We start from the raw sequence: 19,469 nt of genomic DNA, 5'->3' as shown, positions 1-19,469 counted from the left end.
TCCGTAGCCACTTGTATTAGTCGGCCACCAAACCCAACATTACGAACAAGTTCCAATAGCCAGCCACCCTCGGGCTTGCGCAGTACTCTTGAGGGCGATGTGCATTGATTGTCACGTTGGTAACATCTGATACGTGGCTTATAAAGCGATGACGTCACATCACCTTCTCCCAAAACTACTTCATACATCACATCTCCCAAAGCTACTTCAAACTTGAAAGTGCTTCCCAGCATATTAAGCAACAACAGAATGACTACTCCAAGGGGTAAGCAAACACTTGATAGTATTGTTATTTCGTCACTAACATAGCAGCTCTCGCAATCGTCGCCGGCCTCGGTCCGGGTATATCTTATGCACTGGCCCAAAAGTTCGTGACAGCTTACGATCTAATTCTCCTCGCGCGCTCAGCGAACACACTGGATCCACTTATATCTAAGCTCAAATCTGACCCAGCAATCAAATCTCTCAAATCAGTTCCGACAATTGTCGGCATTCCGACAGACGTCACATCCATCGAATCGCTCGACTCTACTGTTGCTAAGGTCCGCGAAATAGGGCAGCCGGTCACGCTAGCAGTCTACAACGTTTCATCTGGATTTAAGCGGAGCCCGTTTTTAGAGGCTGACCTTAAAGACATTGAGAATGGGTTTAAGAGTGGAGGATTTGGAGGTGCTGTATTCGCCAAGGCGGTACTGCCTCTCCTTCTCGATTCCGTGGGTAAAGTTACCTGGGAGTCTGGTGAGCGCGTGAACCCGACTCTCCTCTATACAGGAGCTACAGCGAGTTTCAAGGCTAACCCGGGCATGAGTGCGTTTGCAATGGGAAAGTGGTCACTTCGTGCGCTCTCCCAATCACTGGCGAGGGAGTTTGCGCCGCAGGGAGTACACGTTGCGACAGTGAATATAGATGCCATAGTGGATTTGGAGAGGAGTAAGAATATCCTAGCTGATGTTGAAGATGGAAAGTTGAAGCCTGCCGAGGTCGCGGAAACGTATTGGGCATTGCACAGGCAAGGTAGAAGTTCATGGACTTGGGAGGTGGATGTCCGCCCGTGGGTTGAGAAATGGTAAGGCACGGCTTGTACTGTAACATAAATCGAAGATATTGTAACAGTTTAAGGAAAATATAGTTGAATATTGTGTCTTGGGGTTCGCCATCCGCCCAGTGAGTACAGACCTCAAAATTCTTCAACGAATGGATGGTCCTCATCTGCCAATGATCCGTCCTTGGATTAATGCCTTCAGGTTTGGGAAATTAATGATTTCACTATTATCGATTTTATATTTGTTTTTCCATGAGGCGTAGAGGTGGATACGATTACGGTGCCGTCAACTTTTGAGATTATCGTAAAGTTAATCGCATAATGACGCTCAAATCGTAAAGTGATCGTATAGTGTACTATATCGCATTCATCATTAGGAATGTAGGGCTCGCAAGACATTAAGATTAAATAGGGCTGTCCACGGATGGCGGATATGGCGGATTGTATCCGCCAAAATATCCGCCTCGAATAATGATTAGCTAATTATGTATTATGTAAGTACGAGGTGGGAGTTGCGCTTAAAATTTCCACAGCTTGGAAGATCCACAATATCGATATATAGGATTACGTTGCTGAGCCTACAGGGTCATCGCTGTATATTTCTTGTTCTCTTTGTACTGTCAACAGTTATATCAAACTATTCTCTATACATATTATCCATCAACATTAACATCCTCATTGTTTCTCCGTTTAATGAGTGTCTACGAACACCCAATAGGTCTCGGCCAGAGTTGAACAGCCTTTCCACGGAGACTTCTGACGCGGAAATAGCAAGATAATCTCTTGCTGCCTTGGCCATTAGTGGATATTCATCTTTATGCCTTCGCCACCAGTCGCACAGCCAATTGGCCTGCTTCGTATCACTTACAATGACTCGCGGTGTGTCCAAATATCGATCTATATCAGAAACTTTAGGCGGTTCCAAGGGCCGTAGCCTTTGGAGCATCCTAGACTCCAGGTCATTGTCCTCCAGATATAATTGCGGCGAACTGTGTTCAGAAGATGTAGCTTCCCAAACTTAATAAGTTAAGTGAAGTTCATTCCGCACTGCTTCTAAGATAAGACGACCGTGTCCTGATCCTCACTTAGCTCTTGTCGAATAAGATCGCCCTAACCTAGTTTGGGTCAGGGCGGATTCAAGGCGGATTTATTCGACAAAAATGGTGGATGCGGATCCGCCATTAAGTAAATCCGCAAAGTTTGGATGGCGGATGGCGGATGGCGGATGGCGGATGGCGGATAGACCCAGATTTGGCGGATATGCGCATTCGAACCAGCCCTAGACTAAGAATCAACGCGGAGTTTGAGGCCTATCGTGCAAGATTGAAGCAAGGACATAGAACTTATCATACAACTACACTTTCATAGATGTTTGGACTAGTCAGAACCACATCGCAATTCTTGGAGTGTTGGGCATTGACTAGGCGAATTTGAATATATAGAGAGAGTTGTAGAGTTTTTAGAGGCGATGGGTGTCCATAGTGGTGACAACATCCGAGATGGTGTACTGCATGTTGAAAGGCTTGGACGAAAAGTTGATTTGTCACATCAGATAACGAAAGCGATCGTGTTACACCGTTCAATTACCGTCCAGGTACTTTAACAGTCTAGCAGAAGGATAGTTATGCAGGGGTGGGGTCGGGAATCGGAGAAAATGGATCGCCGAAGGCTCAAGTGATTCATAGAATAACCGACGTCACTTCTAAGAATGTTTAGTGACGGTCGAGTTATAGCACATTTAGTTAGCGGGGAAATTTACAGCTATTGTGGTTTGAACTTTGCTCCACCATGAAATAAATTTGAGTGACAGTAGATCATTGAAATTTTGGCCCGGCCCCTTCTGTTCAGTCCGCCATTCCGCTTTCCCAGGTTCATGGCCAACTTGTGCCCATGTAGACGCTTAGCTCCGTGCCTGCGGACTTATCAGTCCACCAAAACAATATATATTCTGTTCTCCTTCGTAGTCATTCTTTTACCACTTCATATACTACTAGTTCCATTCACCATGGCAACTACTACACCTGTCTCACTCGACCGTTCCAGTTCGTTGCCACTGTCAGTCGCGAATCCGGACTTGGTCGCCTCGAAAGAAACTGTCCCCGAGAAGCTGTCGGTAAACGGGTCCGACTCGTCAGACTCCTCGGCCGCGAACAAAGAGTCTGACATTGAAGTCCAGATTCCAAAGGCTCCACTTCGCGGCCCCGTTCCGACACCACTCACTAACCTTGATAAAGGACTCATTGGCTGGGAGAGTCTAGATGACCCGGAAAACCCCATGAACTGGACTCTCAAGCACAAGTGGCGGAACATGGGCATCGTCGCCTTTTCGTGCTTCATACTTCCGCTCGCATCCACACTCTTTGCTCCAGGCGTGAGCTACGTCGCCGCTGAATTCCATGAGACTAATAGTACTATACTCAGTCTCATGGTCTCCATTTTCGTTTCTGGCTTTGCATGGGGTCCACTGTTCTTCCATGCCCCTTTGAGCGAGCTGTATGGACGAAAATATGTCATCACGTGCTCCAATCTTTTGTTCGCAATGTTCAATATCGGCTGCGCCTGGGCAAATGGCGTGAACACTTTCATCGCCTGTAGATTCCTTGGTGGACTTCTGGGCTGCGCATCCTTGGTCGTCGGTGGTGGTGTCATTTCTGACATTTTCAGGCGTGAAGAGATGGGCGGTATTTATCCTCGGTGTTCTGAATTTTCAACTCACATGCTAACTGGCGTATAGCTGCCTCCTCGGTCTTTGCCCTCGGGCCGCTGTTGGGCCCGGTTATTGGACCTATAATTGGCGGTTTCCTGGCAGAACGCGTCGGTTGGCGATGGAATTTCAGATTACTGCTTATCCTCGGGTGCTTCATGTCTGCCATATTCTTCTTTGCAGTCGACGAGACTAATGCCCCGGCAATTCTACGCCAGAAAGCTTATAGGAAACGAAAAGAACTGGGTCGTCCTGAGTTGATTTCTGCTCTAGACGAATTTAATAAACGATCTCCTGCTCAGGTTTTCTGGCACGGTATCTCTCGTCCGATAGCCTTACTTTGCACTTGCCCGGCGGTACTCTTTTTAGGCCTATACATGGCTATCGCGTTCTCGTATATGTATATCTTTCTCACTACCGTCGCGGGTGTCTTCACTGATATTTACCACTTCAGTACCGGCATTGCTGGGCTCTTGTACCTTGGACTCGGTACCGGGTTCTTAAGCGGTTTGCTCACTGTAGGGTCGACAAACGACAAACTGGTCCGGCACCTCACGGAAAGGAACAATGGCGTTCGCATACCAGAATTTCGATTACGACCGCTACTTCTCAGCTGCATACTGATTCCTGTTGCCATGGTGTGGTATGGCTGGGCTGTCCAGAGACGGGCCCATTGGTTCGCAGTTGTCGCTTCTATGTTCCCATTAGGGTTTGGCTTGGTTTCGTCTTTGCTACCTATTCAGACTTACCTTATTGAAGTCTATGGTCCGTACGGCTTGGCGGCCAGTGCCACGGCGGCAGGTAACTGCTTGCGTATGACTGCTGCTGCATTCTTCCCGTTGGTTGCTCCGACTCTTTTCCACCATCTTGATTACGGCTGGGGTTCCACGTTACTTGGCCTTCTAGCGCTATTGATGTGCGCAAGCATGGCTCTCACCTTCATAACTTTTGGTCAAAAGTTACGAGAGCGGTTCCCACCAAAACTCTAACATCAATTCTATGGTTTCCTTTAGGTGTTGCATTGGTTTTCGATTATGCACTTGCAAAATGTATTTGTGTATTATCTCAGCTTAATATTTAATAAACGAGATTTGTGGAGAGTGAAATAACTTATACTTATTGCAAGCGGATTACAAGATAAGGTTCAATGTCCCGTGCGGCGCGTCGCTCGAAAAACCATCTAAGCACAAGTCGCCTCACCGCATGCGGCTCACTATGTAATGTCAGACTAGGGAGTAGCTACGAAAGGCGAATAGCTGTGCTCGCATGTGTATAGACCTCCTAAGGAGAATCTATACGAGAATCTAAAGAAAAGAACATCCATTTGGACAAGGGTGTAGGGTTCAAGTTTTTAGGCGTCTAAGCAATTAACAAATAAGCAATGCGATGCGAACACTGCAGTCCTAAACCATTCTTTATGAAGATCAAAGTCTATGAACTATGAAGTTACACGAAAAGTGGTCTGATTGAAATAAGCTAGTACACAAACAAAATTGGATTCAAACAAGGTACACGAGCTACACCTGTATATCAGGCTATACGTGGGCGGAGAATCCTAATGCTGGTGGGGAGCAAGAATGGCAATGGACCACCGCACTGAAATCCAGAAAGGCATCATTAATAAAGGGACGGGTAAGCTGATTTGATAGTATCAAGTGCCAGTTTGGATTTTAGGCTATTTGAGTTATGTTTAGTTTTTTTTTTCGTGCTCGCATCAACACATTATAGTCGAGGTGCACTTGATAATTATTAACCCAATGGCTTTATCCGCAATCCGATCAAATTGGCGACTTAGAATTACGCAGTAAATTTACGCCATTCTGCGAAATAGAAATCCGACAAGTACGAGGTATGGTATAGAACGGAGTCGCGTCTCTGAAAGAAGGTTTCGATGTTGCCCGTTTTCGGCTAGAGCTAACCTTAAACGTTCGCAAATGAGTTAAAAAAGCGTGGGGGTTATACACGTAAGTTAAGGCTATTTCGCAAGTAAATATTTACAGCGTACAAATGGTTGCGGAACCTCCCCTAAAAAGGCTGAATCATGCATGGTAAAACAAAATTTAACAAAACAAATGAATCAACATGCACCACAAACTTTCACAATCAAAAAAATAAAAAAATAAATATAATTGCAGCACCTACGATTCCAGCGTGGTCTCCCACCGCAGTACTAAGTAGGCCCAAAGAAGTTTAACTGGTGTTGATCGGACGGGGAACTGTGTTTTCTTCTTGGTATGGCCGCAACTGAAATTTATTCATTAATCCGCTCCTTTTCTACGTCATTGGTTAGTCATCACCCACGTAATAAGTAGTAAAAATAAACCCTTGGTATGGCCGCAACTGAAAACTATTCAATAATCGGAACCTTTTCTATGCTGGCACTTCGCTATCACCAATTTAATGAGCGGCATCCATAGCGGACGACATTCCCACCCGGCGAGGTATCGGCCATTTTTGAATGCGACCCCTGAAAATTCCGTGCGCTCACGTCAAGTTAGCTAATATTTTAGGTCGCCGCAGCTCGGTGCAATCCGAAAATCTTTAGGCTTCTCTTCGATCACGGAATAATACGTAAGCGCAAGGACAGATACTCGCGATGGCCGAGCAGGTAGAGAAACTAAATCCGTCAAAGCTGGGAACCAGAGAATAGTAAGTAAAATTGTAGCTACCAAGCTGTAAATTCTCGTCACACTGACTCTTCAACGTTTTATTCCAGCTGGGATCAATTCTATGCTCTTGAGCAGCAGAATTTCGCTGAGAACTCGGATGACGAGGGTGAAGTCTGGTTCGCGGATGCCGACGCCGAGGACAAGATCATCGACTTTCTTATCAACCATACTGCATCTTCTGACAACGAACTCAGCGACGAATTCCCGTTCTCCCCGACCTCGACATCGGCGATTGATCTCGGTACCGGCAACGGACATCTACTCTTTAGGCTAAGATCTGAGGGCGGGTATATGGGCAAGTTATGCGGCATCGACTATGCAGAGACATCTGTCGCTTTTGCCAGACACATACTGGCCAAAAAGAAGGACGCCCAGCAACTCGACGACCCTGACAATAATATCACGTTCGAGCATGTCGACTTTTTGAACTTCCCTGACGACAAGACAAACGAAGCGTGGGATCTCGTGCTGGACAAGGGTACTCTTGACGCTATCGCCCTCAGCGGCAACATCATTAGAAATGGCTTCAGTGGCGTAGATCTTTTTCCCACAGTTGTACGCGATACTCTCGTCCGGGTCGGTGGCATAATATTGATCACGAGTTGCAATTTCACAGAAGAAGAATTGCTAAAATTATTCAACATCGAAGGTATGCCTTTTCACTGGTCATAATCTACATCTGTTAACCGAGAAACAGGATTACAACTGTGGAAAACCATAAAATATCCTGTGTACGAATTCGGGGGTGTCAAGGGTCAAAGTATTTCCAGTGTTGCATTTAGACGGACAAAATAACAGACGAAGTTGTACGATATCTCGTACCCGTCTGCAGTTGTATTATATATTCCTATTTATGTATTTTTACCCTATCAATAAAAAACCGGAGAATCATAACGCAAGCAACACTAATAAAACGAAACTACCTAAAACTGTCATATTTTTTGTGTTGTATAACTCATTTACGTCTTCTTAGAGAACTCCACGCGCAAAATCAAGTTCTCGAAACCACGACCGTTCATCCGTTCGCACGCCTTAGTAGCGTTATTGACATCATAGTAGCTGATAAACGCATAACCCTTCGACCGGTTCGTCTCTCTCTCCTTCGCCAAGTACAACCTCTGGATACGACCGAAACGTTCAAACAAACGGCCGAGATCATCCTCAGTGACATCTTCGCCTATGTTCGAAACTCGTAGGGTAGCACTGTCGTCCCGGTCTCTGTAAGTAGACATCTTCTCGCCATCACCACGACCAGAAGCACCAGCACGGCGGAGATGCGGTGGCACATATGCCGACTTGGTAGGACCGGCTGAGGCGACTGGGGCAGCCGATGGTTCTGGAGTTGCCGTCCGCGGAGTAGAAACGTTTGATTCTGCCGCAATATCCGCGGTAGGTAGACGATCTTTGTAAGGACATCTGCTTGTGAAGTGCTCGCCGCCGCACGTCCGGCAGGTGATGGCCTTTACCTTGACAGATTCGGTCTTGCTGACTTCTACCTTCTCTTCCTTTGATTCCTACAAATCCATTAAATTCCATCATTGTCAATCGTCAGGACTGCAATACACACCTTCCAGCCAACAATGAGTTTCAGTGGAGTGTTCTCTCCGACACTAGTCGTCTTAACATCTGGACCAGCGCGCGATCCACGCTCGAGGCCAAACTTTGACCATCGCTTACGCTCCGCAACAGCCGGATTAACGCGCTCCTTGACAACAGTCGTCTTAATCTTCTGAATAGCTTTCACCTTCTTACCAGTCTCCGGGTTAACACGATATGTAATCACGGTTTTGGTGCCGTCTGGGTTGTTCGTGACAAGAGGCGCCGGAAACCCGCTATCGTCGTCGTCGTCCGCCCAGTTAGTGGTAGATGGTTTCCTGGCAAATATATTAATCATGTACTTCATCAATATCATCAAAAATAAAATCCACGTACGATGCAAGATCCGGCATTGTGGTGATGTCGTGTGTAGAAACCTGAATTGTGCGTTTGAAAGCCACGAGAAAATTTGTTAAGACGTGTTGCGGCATGCCAACTCCATCATCGGCGAAAAGTGCATGCACCCTAACCCAATTGAAAACCTTAATCTGATATTAAGTCCTCCTCATCTTGGGATCAAGGAATAACACTCCGCCATGAACGCATAGATAGCTCATACCCGTCGTTCTTGCGCGTTTCGGACCAACTAGAGTGCAGTGATGGAGCAGATTCCGATGATGGTGCCGCAGACACTGCGTATGCCCATCGCAACAGTCACATCTCCGAGTCAAACATCGATTCTGCGAACTTCCAACCGGCCCAACAGTAGGCCAGATAAAGTCAATTTTTCCATGACAAACGAACAACGTCGGCGGTTATGTTTATACGCGGATGAGCATCCTGGGGCGAACCAGCGACAACTAATCGAGTGGTTTCGAGGACAGTTTAATGTTGCGCCATCGCAGGCTGCGATTTCAAGGTGTTTGAAACGCAAGAGCGATATTTTAGAATCCAGCGATCGCGATCCGAATCTCAAGAGACTCAAGAAGGTCACTTTTCCGCTTATGGAAGATGCTCTGTCGAAGTGGTACACTGAATACAATGGCCTGGTCCCAATAGATGGCAACCTACTTAAGCAACAAGGATCATATTTTTTAAAGGTACAGTTTGTCCATTGCGTGAGACACGACTACAGTCTAATCAATGTAGACTCTCTACCCACATGCCGGTGAAAATGCATTCCACTTCTCAGACGGCTGGTTGGCGCGGTTCAAATCTCGTCATAATATTAAAAGCGATCGATTTACGAGTTCAGAAAGTCCGGTCTCTCGCCTTCGTTCGTTACAGGAGCAGCTACCCGCCATTCGCTCGAGAATATCGCAGTACACTCCCAAGGATGTGTTTTGTATGGACGAGACTGGCTTGTTCTACCAAACTATTGGCAACGGGCTGCTCACTACTCGATTCGGTCCAAATGCGGTTGAAGAGCAAGAAAAGCAACCTGGTGCCTATCGCGGAATTCTGAAGGAAAAGTTTACAGTGGCTGTTTGTACCAACGCCGATGGCAGTGAAAAAATGCCATGCTGGGTCATAAGCAAATGGGCGAATCCCAATTGTTTTATTAATGTCGAAATGTCCCGTCTCGGAATATCCTACGCCTCTGATCCGAAGGCGAAAATGAGCGCTGCCTTGTTTAAGAATTATCTACTGTGGTTCGATAGCCATATGACTGGGCGTCGCGTACTGTTGCTAGTAGACTACAGTGATGCCCATCTCGCGTTTGATGGACGGCTATTGAATACAGAACTCCTGATTCTACCACCGAGTACGACGACAGTTGGGATGCATCCTTGCGATTCTGGAATTACTCGGATGCTGAAAGCATTCTACAGAAGGCGATTCACAGAGATCATGCTTGCGAGAATCGAACAAGGAGACAACCGGATGTTTCTCAGCATACTGGAGGCCATGAACGTATTGGTTCAAGCATGGACGGAAGACGTGACTAGGGACTCGATTATCGATTGTTTTCTCAATTGCCAGCTTCTTGCCGACAATACCACTAGTGATTCCAGCAACCTAGCAACACCCGCGTTTCGCCAACAGTTGCGACCTTTAGGTGGTCATGATTCACTATCCAGCGTCCCGCAAGCGAACCCATCCCTCCAGCAACAACAACCTCGCTTTGATCCGTCGTACGGTGTCACGCCTAATGACCTGTATCAAGTCAACCCACAACATCGGTCCAATTTCCCCCAACACAGTATGAATTATGACGATGCCGTGCAACGTATGCTTAGCGGGACTGGCGAAGATATATTTTCAGTGCCGTCAATCGAAGAAATTGTTGAGGAAATACAAGAAGAAGCCGAGAAACTAGGTGGTCGCAATAGATCGGCTTCGGCGAACCAGCAGGCTCAGAAGACGAGTCCAGACTCCGACACTGCAGAGCTATACCGGTCCCAGCCTTTGGATCAGGGACATGGAATAGACGGCGAACTGTTATTAGCATCTACAGAGCAAGATGTATCGGGCGCTAATGCCTCTCAGGATCTTACACTCAATGCAACTACATCTTACAATATCTATACTTCCGTGACCGAGATTGAAGCCCTTGCCGCAATCGATGTCCTGGAGCGTTACTGGATGGGCAGGAACCCGCAATTATTACGTCTCTCACTGCCTGGCCAGCGCCATGAGATTTTGACCAAGCGGATAGTGCTAAAGCCAGCTACTATAGAGAAAGTGTTTGGTTAGGACAATTGCACAATATGGATTTCTGGTGACCGAATTCGGAGTATGGTTTATGTGCATGACTGATGTTTGACTGTATATGCAATATTGGGTATTAGGGTTCACATTTCAAGAGGTTATTTAGTTGAGTCTAGTGTACATATATAATGACGTAATACAAATCCGATACAATAACCCATACTCACATTTATATTAATACATCCTCCAGATTGTGATCTCATAGCCCATTTCGTGTTTCAGATATCATACAAACTTCTAGGCGCGCACATAAACTAAGCAGTACAACGGTTTCTGTAGCGGCGTAATAATTAAGCGCATCCATCAAAATTTTCAAGTGATGGTCAAAATTCTGCTCGTATTGTAATAATATGCTCTCCAACTTGGTTACCTTCTCCACCGGGCCAGAATCCGCCTCCGCCGTCTCGCTATCAATACCAGGAAGCGTTTTGGACAGCTGCGTCGTGTACGTTGCGAATAGTTTGCAAGCAGACATAAGCTTTGCCATGACCTACAGATCACTCAGTCATTGCCGAAAGAACAGTAACAAAGAAGACAACAAAGCATACCCGTAAAAGCTTCGAATTTGTAAGCATGCACTCCTTTAAGCACGTGTCCAAGAAATCGACGTGATTTTGCATCAGTGCATCTACAGTGTTAACATCCAATATTCCAGTCATCAGCGAACACCAATTTGGTTCCACAACTTCAGTCGTGGAAAAGTATAGCACCTGCTGAATGAATACCAGCATCTTGGCTCGCAAGTTCCACACTTTCGATTTCCAATTTTGTAAATGGACGCTCTTACTACGCCGGGCCCAACCGGCAGTCTTTGCCTGGTCCAACCATGCGACCCCTAGGAGCTGCTCGATGTGCTTCAGCGCCACGAGATGCCGGAACAAAAGTTGATATCGGAGGATTGTCTTTCTGGAAATCACCAGAGAAAGCGGAAATGGGATCCTGAAATCAAACTGTAGCGCCTGAATTCCGGTAAAGGCTTTCTTATCATCCCGCTCCGACGATTTATCGGTCACTGGAGTCGTTGTTGAAAGTTGCATGGCCGCGACATCTCTAGGATCCAATCCACTCACGCTAACGATTCGCATTAGCCATTCAGTAAGACCCACTTCGTTCAGCTGAACCGAAATATCCTCCTTAAAAGGATCAGTTGCAGTGATACTACCTGGCTGTCTCAGAGCCAGGTCGAGTAGGGACTGCAATTTCGACGTCGACACATTCTTCGCAGGCTTTCGCAACTCATGGAATGCGACATCCATAAAATTAGTGAAGAAGTCAGCCTGATCCAAAAAGAAGTAGTGCTTCAATGAAGTCAGACGCTCTGATAACTTATGAGTATTGATAAGTAGAGAAAGAAGATATTCGTTTGCATGTGCATAAGCTGCATTGATATTGGATAGCAGTCTAGGATCGTCAATCGTCTCTGGAGCGTCCTTTATTTCGTTGCTAACATCCACACCACCGCATTCGCGAACTACATTCAAGAACTTTCCTGCCAATAGAATCTTGTCACACGTCCTGGCGTCTCCTATTTGTGGTGGAAGGTCGTCTTTCCGTAATGTGTACCGCTTGTCCCAATATTCATCCGTGTAGTCCTCGTCAAGTCGCTCCCTTCGGATACTCTTTTGCTCTTTGACTAAAAATTCATTAAAGGGATCCGCTATTATGCCACGATGGAGCCACATGTTTAGCATCTTCATATATGGACGCGAGGCCTCCCTCACAAGATAGGTAAGAAGTTCACGTGCCGCCGGATCCCCTGATACCGCATAGAGCCTATCCGTAAGCAGCTTTATGACATCGCCGCCTTTAGTAATCATTGACGTTGTCTTTGAAATCCCAATGTTGTTGAGAGCGTTGAGATTGCCGTCGTTCGCCTTCAACGTCTCCATGATTTTGTCAAAGTCGGTACCCAATTCATCTGTGTATTCAGCAACCGATTCCTCTTTACGACTTATATGTTGCACAATATAATTTAGCTCGGTTAACTTCCTCGCCATATCCATAGTCTCAATGTGGAACGTGTTCAAAGTAAAAGATGGCGACGTAAGCATCTTATACTCCATATCAGACATCAGTGCCAGATATTCTTTCATGATATGTCGAATCGCAGCACATAGCGCATGGTTGACAACTCCATATTCAGTTTTACTCTGTATTTCGATAAATGCTTCGACGCTCGAGCGGTGAGTTGCCAATTTAAGCAAGTTTTTGGTGAGATCACGAAGACTGGGATCGAGACCCTTTGCTAGCCGAAATTCAGGTCCGGCCAACCTGTCGGCTTCGGCGGAAGGATTGTAACGCTCGTGAAAGCGTATATATTGACCTTCGGAACCCTGGGCGGTTGTTAGCACAATCCCAGAATCATCCGCTGTTTTTCGTACCATAAGCACGTAGAGAAGATCCTCCATAATAACTGCATGCTGGACATCCGCTCCCATTCGGTCCAGGGCCATGGGTTTTTTTGAACCTTGCACCTGATACGATAGCGGCGGCGGACTCACTCTCAAAGCGAGAGGCGACAGAGCAGTTGAGAGAAGCGTCACCTCAGTCGAAACTTTCTCATCATTAGCCCATATCCATATATCCAAATAGTTAGTAAAAATTAACGCATACCCATCTTTGGCTGTTGATGTATTGCGTTTGTCGTACTACTGCTTTCTGTGCTAGCGGCCCTGCCAATTTCCCCTTGCTGTTTCTCTGGCTGTGCTCGTAGAGGGGATCTCTCGCGATGTCGCGTTGAACTTGCCCGGCTCTGTTAGAAGTCAGTGCGGTACGCGTCTCGACTTAGAATTTCGAGCACATACAACCATTTTCTCCCCCTCTGAAGCTCTGATTTGTTGATCCAGTGCGGTTGTTTTGACGGATCTCGATCGATGATGGTGCTGAGATATTGCATTGACAACGCGATCTGTATGCGACAAGACTTCTCTCGACGTCACCGACCGCCGTTGCGTCCCATTTTCTGTTGCCTGGCTGGTCATTACATCTACACTGATAACGACACGTAGAAACCACAAGGTACGTCGATTAACTTGATGTTTCCATCAACAACAATGGTAAGCTTGTGGCAGATAAACTTACACGCGTATCTGTTGTCAATGTTTTCGATGCGCATTACCTCCGTCACGTGTAAACGTAGCTTTCCTCCGCGTACCCTAAACCTCGATCGTTGGGTCTTTTTATGTGCATTTGTGGATGCGGGCTCATTCTGCACTTTGAAAATTTAAAATATTTTACTAAAACGTACAACAACGGGGACCTAATCTTTGTACACTCTGGGCCGGCTCCCAGCTCGTATACAAACTGCCGGAAAAGATCAACAAAAAAAAAACCCACGAGCAACGAGAACACAGAGGAAGCAAGCCACAAAGCAACGAGGAACAAAGCAACGAGAGCACAAAGAACTAGTTATTAGTCGTGACTTTTTTTGCGGGCATCTTGGGGAGATACGGAGCTCGCAGCACCCTGGTCTTAAGGTCATGGGCTACATGGAGATGCCTAGTGTAGGTAGTTGCTGTCGTTGCAGTCTGGTTAGGGACACTGCGGCCGTCACCTGCCACTATGGAGTCCTGTCCATTTGGCCATGATTGCAGCCGTGAGGGCATGCCTCACACAAATAATTGAACTTTCCGCTTACTAATTGCGAATATTATTCGTAAATTATTCGTATTATTCGAACTATATGCACAGACAATGCATTGTAAATCAAAGTTAGGCATTATCCTTATTATACATGTCCCTCAACAACATCAGCATTCGCATAGTCTCGGCAGACAATGAACCCAAGCATATCCCACCCTGTGCTAAGTAATCTTTCGACTGCTACCTCAGTGGCCGGAATGGCCGATAAATGGCCTTTTCTGAAAAACGCGGGCTTCAATGCTTTGCGTTCTGGCGGCCGGTTCTTCTATCAAACTTCTATCCCGGCATTCAGGGTTCAAGTTATCTACAAAAAAAAAATCGTAAAATTCAGGTCTAATTCGATAGCCAACGTAATGTAGGAGTGTGGAATACCGTCTGACGTTCACGCGTTAATAACGTCCAGCACGGCGTCTGCTTGTCAGCGTACTTGTCATCACGTTTTTACACGGACAGCTGCCATCTACAGTTTAGAGATCTTCGGACTCATTCGAATTATCTTATTAGAAATTCAGCATCAGGTCTTCTAAATATATCGAGTTTATCTTGCAGTTATACATATTATAGAATATTGAAGAGATGTTCTTGACTCGTAGTGAGTACGATCGGGGCGTGAGCACCTTCTCGCCAGAGGGACGACTCTTCCAAGTCGAATACGCTATTGAGGCTATCAAGGTATGTTGTATCATCTAGTTCGCAAATTTTTCATTTCGTTCGATTATAAAGCTTCGGGCATACGTACTAGAATCGAATCGAGAGATGCTGGTTGGGACGGAGTGTATGCTAATAGCAATTGCCTAGCTTGGATCAACTGCCATCGGAGTTGCGACTTCTGAAGGTGTCATTCTCGGCGTCGAGAAGCGTGCGACGTCGGTCCTCCTGGAATCTTCTTCTATTGAAAAGATTGTCGAAATCGATAGGCATCTCGGTGCTGCAATGAGTGGACTTACTGCTGACGCCCGGACAATGATTGATCACGCTCGAGTCGAAACACAAGTACGTTGTGATTTAGGATACATAACAGTTGAACAGTACTGACATTTAGTAGAATCACGCTTTACACTTTAACGAACCTATCAAGGTGGAATCAGTAACACAGGCAGTGTGCGACCTTGCCCTACGTTTCGGAGAAGGTGCTGATGGAGAGGAGCGAGTCATGTCTCGACCATTCGGCGTCGCGCTTTTGATAGCAGGGATTGATGAAAACGGGCCGCAATTATATCACGCTGATCCATCCGGAACATTCTACAGATATGATGCGAAGGCAATAGGAAGTGGTAGTGAAGGTGCCCAGGCAGAATTACAGAATGAGTATCACAGTGTATGTGTTCTTGAAATTGCATTAATTGATAAGTACTAATAGAGTACAGTCACTCACATTGGCTGAAGCCGAACAGCTTGTTCTGAAGACCTTAAAGCAAGTCATGGAAGAGAAATTGGATGCCAAGAATGTTCAGCTCGCCAGCGTTACTAAGGAGCAGAATTTTAGAATATACACGGATGATGAGATGAAAGTTGTCGTGGAGCGACTCGAAGGCAGTGAGGCACAGCCTACTACGTCCTAAGTAATATCTAAATGAAGCCGATGTGTTAGTATGTATTTGTCATCGATTGTAAATATCGAGTAAAAATGGAAACGGCATTGCACGGATTGAAGTAAGGACAATTATAATATTACACCACCACGAAGTCGGCTTGTTATACCTTGATTCACGTAACGTTTCCAAGATTGTTAGTCTCTTGCTTGCGACCAATCTACTTTATTCTCCTCGACTGAGCCGGCGAAGCTCTGGATAATGGAGAATGCGCGTACGTCGTAGTTGCACTGGCACTGTCCACAGCTGCCGAATTTCTACTCATATCGTCACTGTGACCAGATGCTTGAAATTTCAGTGGACTTCCACTGTATGATCCGTAGAATAGTCTGTCCCCTGGGACAATGGACTGCCTTGGACGACTGTTCATGGCCGAGCGCCTATATGGACTAGATGAGGAGTTCTGCGGACTGCTGACCACACTTCCGAACAATGAAGACGAGGACCGAGGCCGAATATCTCGTGTCACAAATTGTCGTTCCAAGGTAGGCGAGTAATATTCAACTGAACCGTCGGCACCAACAGCCACATCGCGTCGAACGACGCTCATCTTCGGCCTTACAACTTTCTTTTCGTACTCGTCAAACATTTCTCCAAATACTAGAGACTTGTCGGTTATTTGCTGAAGAAAATTCGTTGTGAGAAGGTATGTCTGGCCGGAAATCAATAAGCAGATGGCAATATTTCGTATAAGCGTGCTGTACGAAGTATTGAACAAGACCAGAGTATGCAATGGTGAAAATGATGTAAAGAGATGCAAATTAAACAGCTGCGGATTCCACATTTGAAGTTCCCAAATTTCCTTGTCTGGATCTGCAGTAGGAGAGGACTCGGCGTGGCTGATTTTGTGAATAATCTTTTGCCACGGAGAAGATGGTGGAGTATGTGCGTCATTGTCAACATCTAGCTGCGCTTTCGTTGCTGAAGCGTTGCTAGCTAATTTTCTATCTTGCGAAGCACGGCCGAAGAAGGTGTATGTCCGCCTGCGTGAGAATACGTAGTAAGCATTGATGAAGCTTAGTAATAAAATGGCAATTGATATGACTGATAGCTAAAAAGTGTTGGCGATGTGTCAGAACGCTTTATAACATTCCAGTACTTACTACTCCAACTAGCCATCCTCTAAACCCGCGTTTTGCACCTCTACCCTGAAGAACATCGCCCGCTATAGGACTATTTCGCAATTTGCTCGGGTCCCAAAATATCTCACTACGCTCATCCTGCTTAACCGCGACAGTCGCAATAGCTAGCCGACAAAACACTAGTATGCCATCCAAAATAAATCCCATGGGCAGGGATACAGTGTCAGACAATTTGTCCCACTCGATCGTCTCGAACTGTTCATGCAAATGCAGGTAGGTGTCCAGGGGATAAGACTTTAGGCGCGTCAGAAGAGCTGCCCGGCGTACGACGCGTCGTTGAGCCATTACCAAATACAGGAGTTGCTGACGCCGATTGTATATACCACCACTGATCGTAAACTTATCTCCTTTTTGGTTTTACAAATTGTGCGGACTAAACCAACGTCCAATCGGCAGGTGAGAAGAGGAATGCACCAAAGCGATATGAGAACGAAACCCGCTGCAATCGTCAGCAATGTGATGCCTTTCGACACGCGCCGAGCGACGCGTCAGGTTTAATGTCTCAATCCAGCAAGAATCGTCAAGCAAGCTCATCACGCAATTTCTTGGTAGACTTTTTTTTCACTGGCGAGGCGGATTGACCAAAAATCCCCAATTCGTAATCCGAGACGATATTGTTTTTTTTTATATGTGTGTGGTCACAAAACTCGGCAAGCAGATGCAATCCTCGGCTAACATGATAAAATGCGTAGGCGACGCGACGATGGAAATTTGGTACACATACTCTGATTGGCACTTTTTGTTACCGGGACCGGTCGATGTCGACAGATTGTGTTATGTAATTTCTGTAAATCCATGATAAATATCATCACTTCGTAACATTGCACTACAATTGTCACCCCCAGGCAACATGGCCGACGCCACGGTATAAATCTCGACGATCCCTGTCCAATGAACATCAGTCATCGTAGTCATCACCCTCGAACACACATCCGCATGGTTCGCGTGGGCACCAAATATAGACCATCCGTTTTAACTCGCCTGATTGTCGGTGATCGGTGATCACCAATTCACCAACGACCTTCCTTACTGCGCACACCAAAAAAATTGGTCTTTATAAAATAGTAACTCTAATCATTGGTGGCAAGCACTCAAAAGAGACTTGAATCGCCCAAAAGGGAAGCCATGGCATCACCATTGGCGCCGCACGTGTAGATCTCCCTCGAGAAAGAATCTTTGACCTTTATCCCCGTTTTGCACAAAACACTTTCACCCGCACCCCTCCCACAGCCTACCACGGAATCCCGCCTTTCGCCTCGGCTTGAACTCGCCTGGGACGACGCATGGAGTCAAAATATGTCGATCCCCACAAGCTTCTCGTGGATACTTAAGCATCCAAGGTTCCCGCACTTCGTCAAGCGTTGAATTATCTTTTTACATCACACTTTTTTAGCGTCTGTCATACACTCCCAAAGTAAAGCCTTTAAAACATAATGCGATCTGTTAGTGTTCTCGTTCTCTTTGCGCTCATTGTGGCTGTTACAGGCCAAGTTTCTCCTTCTGAAACTTATTCCGAGCTGTCGACCAGCGTGCCTCTCCTCTTGTCTACAGAGTCTGCCCTTACTACTTCCGAGAGCGGTTCTGCCACCAGCGCATCGGAGTCTGCGTTGACTACATCTGAGACCGTCACTAGCAGCGGTACTGAGTCGGCTACCGGCGCATCTGAGACGACTTCGTCCCCCACTACCTCAGAGGCTACCTCCACTTCTCCCACGTCGACTCTGTCTACCATTACCAGTACCAGCACCAGCACCAGCACCAGTACCAGTACCGCGACGTCGGCTGCTGATAGCATCTCTCTTAAGCCCATCTCTGCTGGCAGCGGATATCTTAGTTTGGCCTTGGGACTCGTTGCGGTTTACTTCGGACACGCTTACTAAGTTGCTATACCAATTGGGGATAGAAGCTTCGATTGTGTACATTTGTGAATATCAGATATGTTGAAACAATATTAGTGAATTAATTGGATAAAAAGGACATGTACAAGACGTGATTGTTGGGGCTTGTTTTTGGTTGTGATTTTGAACAACAGTGTAATATCTTTCTATAGCGCGCGCTCTGTCTTGACAGTTCGCATAAATAATTTGTATTCGATTACCGTACATATTAACTCCTCGCTGGCACAATTTGAACCAATTTAAAGAACTGACAGCGCATTACCTGTGGTAACTCAACCTCCCCTTATCCTGTGCTGTTGTAGTAAGACGCGTCCCTCATATACAGAACTAACCAATCCAACGAGACCGAAACTGCCAAAATAGAGTGGCGTTCAATCTGGTATCTCGGGCTCAACGGAACTCAGAACTAAGACTTGTGGAAAGGTGTAGTTGAAAACTTGGTAGGGGAGTCATGCTCAACTCAGAACTACTACGCCAACGCCGCAGAGATAAGTATGCGCGGTCTCTGCGGCGTCGGCGGTGCAACGTGCAT

At 46.2% G+C, this 19,469-nt stretch overlaps 9 protein-coding genes across 9 annotated transcripts; 6 read left to right on the top strand and 3 right to left on the bottom strand.

Moving 5' to 3' along the window:
- The first annotated feature begins 194 nt into the window (after positions 1-194).
- On the top strand, positions 195-1,544 carry V1513DRAFT_447085 (uncharacterized protein). Its single transcript, XM_066898360.1, has 2 exons — positions 195-265; positions 313-1,544. The coding sequence occupies exons 1-2, from the start codon at positions 250-252 to the stop codon at positions 1,068-1,070; spliced, it is 774 nt and encodes a 257-aa protein (XP_066752813.1). The 5' UTR covers positions 195-249; the 3' UTR covers positions 1,071-1,544.
- Positions 1,545-2,954: 1,410 nt separating this feature from the next.
- On the top strand, positions 2,955-4,845 carry V1513DRAFT_401551 (major facilitator superfamily domain-containing protein). Its single transcript, XM_066895508.1, has 2 exons — positions 2,955-3,723; positions 3,777-4,845. The coding sequence occupies exons 1-2, from the start codon at positions 3,048-3,050 to the stop codon at positions 4,733-4,735; spliced, it is 1,635 nt and encodes a 544-aa protein (XP_066752812.1). The 5' UTR covers positions 2,955-3,047; the 3' UTR covers positions 4,736-4,845.
- Positions 4,846-6,023: 1,178 nt separating this feature from the next.
- On the top strand, positions 6,024-7,299 carry V1513DRAFT_447078 (methyltransferase domain-containing protein). Its single transcript, XM_066898359.1, has 3 exons — positions 6,024-6,395; positions 6,463-7,064; positions 7,113-7,299. Exons 1-3 carry the CDS (start codon positions 6,343-6,345, stop codon positions 7,208-7,210), a joined length of 753 nt encoding a protein of 250 aa, XP_066752811.1. The 5' UTR covers positions 6,024-6,342; the 3' UTR covers positions 7,211-7,299.
- V1513DRAFT_447075 (eukaryotic translation initiation factor 3 subunit G-domain-containing protein) lies at positions 7,187-8,431 on the bottom strand. Its single transcript, XM_066898358.1, has 3 exons — positions 8,348-8,431; positions 7,983-8,289; positions 7,187-7,929 (listed from the first exon to the last, which is right to left on the bottom strand). The coding sequence occupies exons 1-3, from the start codon at positions 8,362-8,364 to the stop codon at positions 7,375-7,377; spliced, it is 879 nt and encodes a 292-aa protein (XP_066752810.1). The 5' UTR covers positions 8,365-8,431; the 3' UTR covers positions 7,187-7,374.
- Positions 8,432-8,469: 38 nt separating this feature from the next.
- V1513DRAFT_124987 (uncharacterized protein) lies at positions 8,470-9,387 on the top strand. The gene is made up of 3 exons (XM_066894157.1): positions 8,470-9,051; positions 9,101-9,150; positions 9,308-9,387. Coding segments are annotated over exons 1-3 (492 nt in total). The 5' UTR covers positions 8,470-8,610; the 3' UTR covers positions 9,309-9,387.
- A 1,346-nt stretch (positions 9,388-10,733) lies between these two features.
- Positions 10,734-13,755, bottom strand: V1513DRAFT_416436 (Spc98 family-domain-containing protein). The gene is made up of 5 exons (XM_066895844.1): positions 13,468-13,755; positions 13,277-13,415; positions 13,045-13,217; positions 11,212-12,996; positions 10,734-11,153 (listed from the first exon to the last, which is right to left on the bottom strand). The coding sequence occupies exons 1-5, from the start codon at positions 13,642-13,644 to the stop codon at positions 10,863-10,865; spliced, it is 2,565 nt and encodes an 854-aa protein (XP_066752808.1). The 5' UTR covers positions 13,645-13,755; the 3' UTR covers positions 10,734-10,862.
- An 812-nt stretch (positions 13,756-14,567) lies between these two features.
- On the top strand, positions 14,568-16,030 carry V1513DRAFT_447067 (nucleophile aminohydrolase). The gene is made up of 4 exons (XM_066898357.1): positions 14,568-14,977; positions 15,104-15,298; positions 15,351-15,623; positions 15,673-16,030. The coding sequence occupies exons 1-4, from the start codon at positions 14,882-14,884 to the stop codon at positions 15,865-15,867; spliced, it is 759 nt and encodes a 252-aa protein (XP_066752807.1). The 5' UTR covers positions 14,568-14,881; the 3' UTR covers positions 15,868-16,030.
- Positions 16,031-16,057: 27 nt separating this feature from the next.
- On the bottom strand, positions 16,058-17,324 carry V1513DRAFT_432213 (uncharacterized protein; the record flags this gene model as incomplete). The annotated part of the gene is made up of 2 exons (XM_066896396.1): positions 16,058-16,948; positions 17,001-17,324. The coding sequence occupies 2 exons, from the start codon at positions 17,322-17,324 to the stop codon at positions 16,058-16,060; spliced, it is 1,215 nt and encodes a 404-aa protein (XP_066752806.1).
- Positions 17,325-18,235: 911 nt separating this feature from the next.
- V1513DRAFT_447060 (uncharacterized protein) lies at positions 18,236-19,172 on the top strand. The gene has a single exon (XM_066898356.1). It carries the CDS (start codon positions 18,473-18,475, stop codon positions 18,917-18,919), a length of 447 nt encoding a protein of 148 aa, XP_066752805.1. The 5' UTR covers positions 18,236-18,472; the 3' UTR covers positions 18,920-19,172.
- Positions 19,173-19,469: the final 297 nt, after the last annotated feature.

The sequence above is a fragment of the Lipomyces chichibuensis genome (genome assembly GCF_038497645.1).
Source record: "Lipomyces chichibuensis strain CBS 12929 unplaced genomic scaffold V1513scaffold_22, whole genome shotgun sequence".
NCBI lineage: Eukaryota > Fungi > Ascomycota > Lipomycetes > Lipomycetales > Lipomycetaceae > Lipomyces > Lipomyces chichibuensis.
Note: the sequence above shows the minus strand (reverse complement) of the source record. Positions and strands in the feature narration are given on the sequence as shown.

Bases quoted from the DNA above. Each gene is read 5' to 3' on its own strand.
- V1513DRAFT_401551 (XM_066895508.1), top strand. From the start codon at position 3,048: ATGGCAACTACTACACCTGTCTCACTCGACCGTTCCAGTTCGTTGCCA. The intron at 3,724-3,776 runs GTATTTATCCTC...ACTGGCGTATAG, and splicing joins CAGGCGTGAAGAGATGGGCG to CTGCCTCCTCGGTCTTTGCC.
- V1513DRAFT_447078 (XM_066898359.1), top strand. From the start codon at position 6,343: ATGGCCGAGCAGGTAGAGAAACTAAATCCGTCAAAGCTGGGAACCAGA. The intron at 6,396-6,462 runs GTAAGTAAAATT...GTTTTATTCCAG, and splicing joins AAGCTGGGAACCAGAGAATA to CTGGGATCAATTCTATGCTC. The intron at 7,065-7,112 runs GTATGCCTTTTC...ACCGAGAAACAG, and splicing joins AAAATTATTCAACATCGAAG to GATTACAACTGTGGAAAACC.
- V1513DRAFT_447075 (XM_066898358.1), bottom strand. The intron at 7,930-7,982 runs GTGTGTATTGCA...ATGGATTTGTAG, and splicing joins AACTCATTGTTGGCTGGAAG to GAATCAAAGGAAGAGAAGGT.
- V1513DRAFT_124987 (XM_066894157.1), top strand. From the start codon at position 8,611: ATGGAGCAGATTCCGATGATGGTGCCGCAGACACTGCGTATGCCCATC. The intron at 9,052-9,100 runs GTACAGTTTGTC...TAATCAATGTAG, and splicing joins AAGGATCATATTTTTTAAAG to ACTCTCTACCCACATGCCGG.
- V1513DRAFT_416436 (XM_066895844.1), bottom strand. From the start codon at position 13,644: ATGACCAGCCAGGCAACAGAAAATGGGACGCAACGGCGGTCGGTGACG. The intron at 13,416-13,467 runs GTATGTGCTCGA...GACTTCTAACAG, and splicing joins CAGAGGGGGAGAAAATGGTT to AGCCGGGCAAGTTCAACGCG. The intron at 11,154-11,211 runs GTATGCTTTGTT...AGTGATCTGTAG, and splicing joins CAAATTCGAAGCTTTTACGG to GTCATGGCAAAGCTTATGTC.
- V1513DRAFT_447067 (XM_066898357.1), top strand. From the start codon at position 14,882: ATGTTCTTGACTCGTAGTGAGTACGATCGGGGCGTGAGCACCTTCTCG. The intron at 14,978-15,103 runs GTATGTTGTATC...GCAATTGCCTAG, and splicing joins ACGCTATTGAGGCTATCAAG to CTTGGATCAACTGCCATCGG. The intron at 15,624-15,672 runs GTATGTGTTCTT...AATAGAGTACAG, and splicing joins TACAGAATGAGTATCACAGT to TCACTCACATTGGCTGAAGC.
- V1513DRAFT_447060 (XM_066898356.1), top strand. From the start codon at position 18,473: ATGCGATCTGTTAGTGTTCTCGTTCTCTTTGCGCTCATTGTGGCTGTT.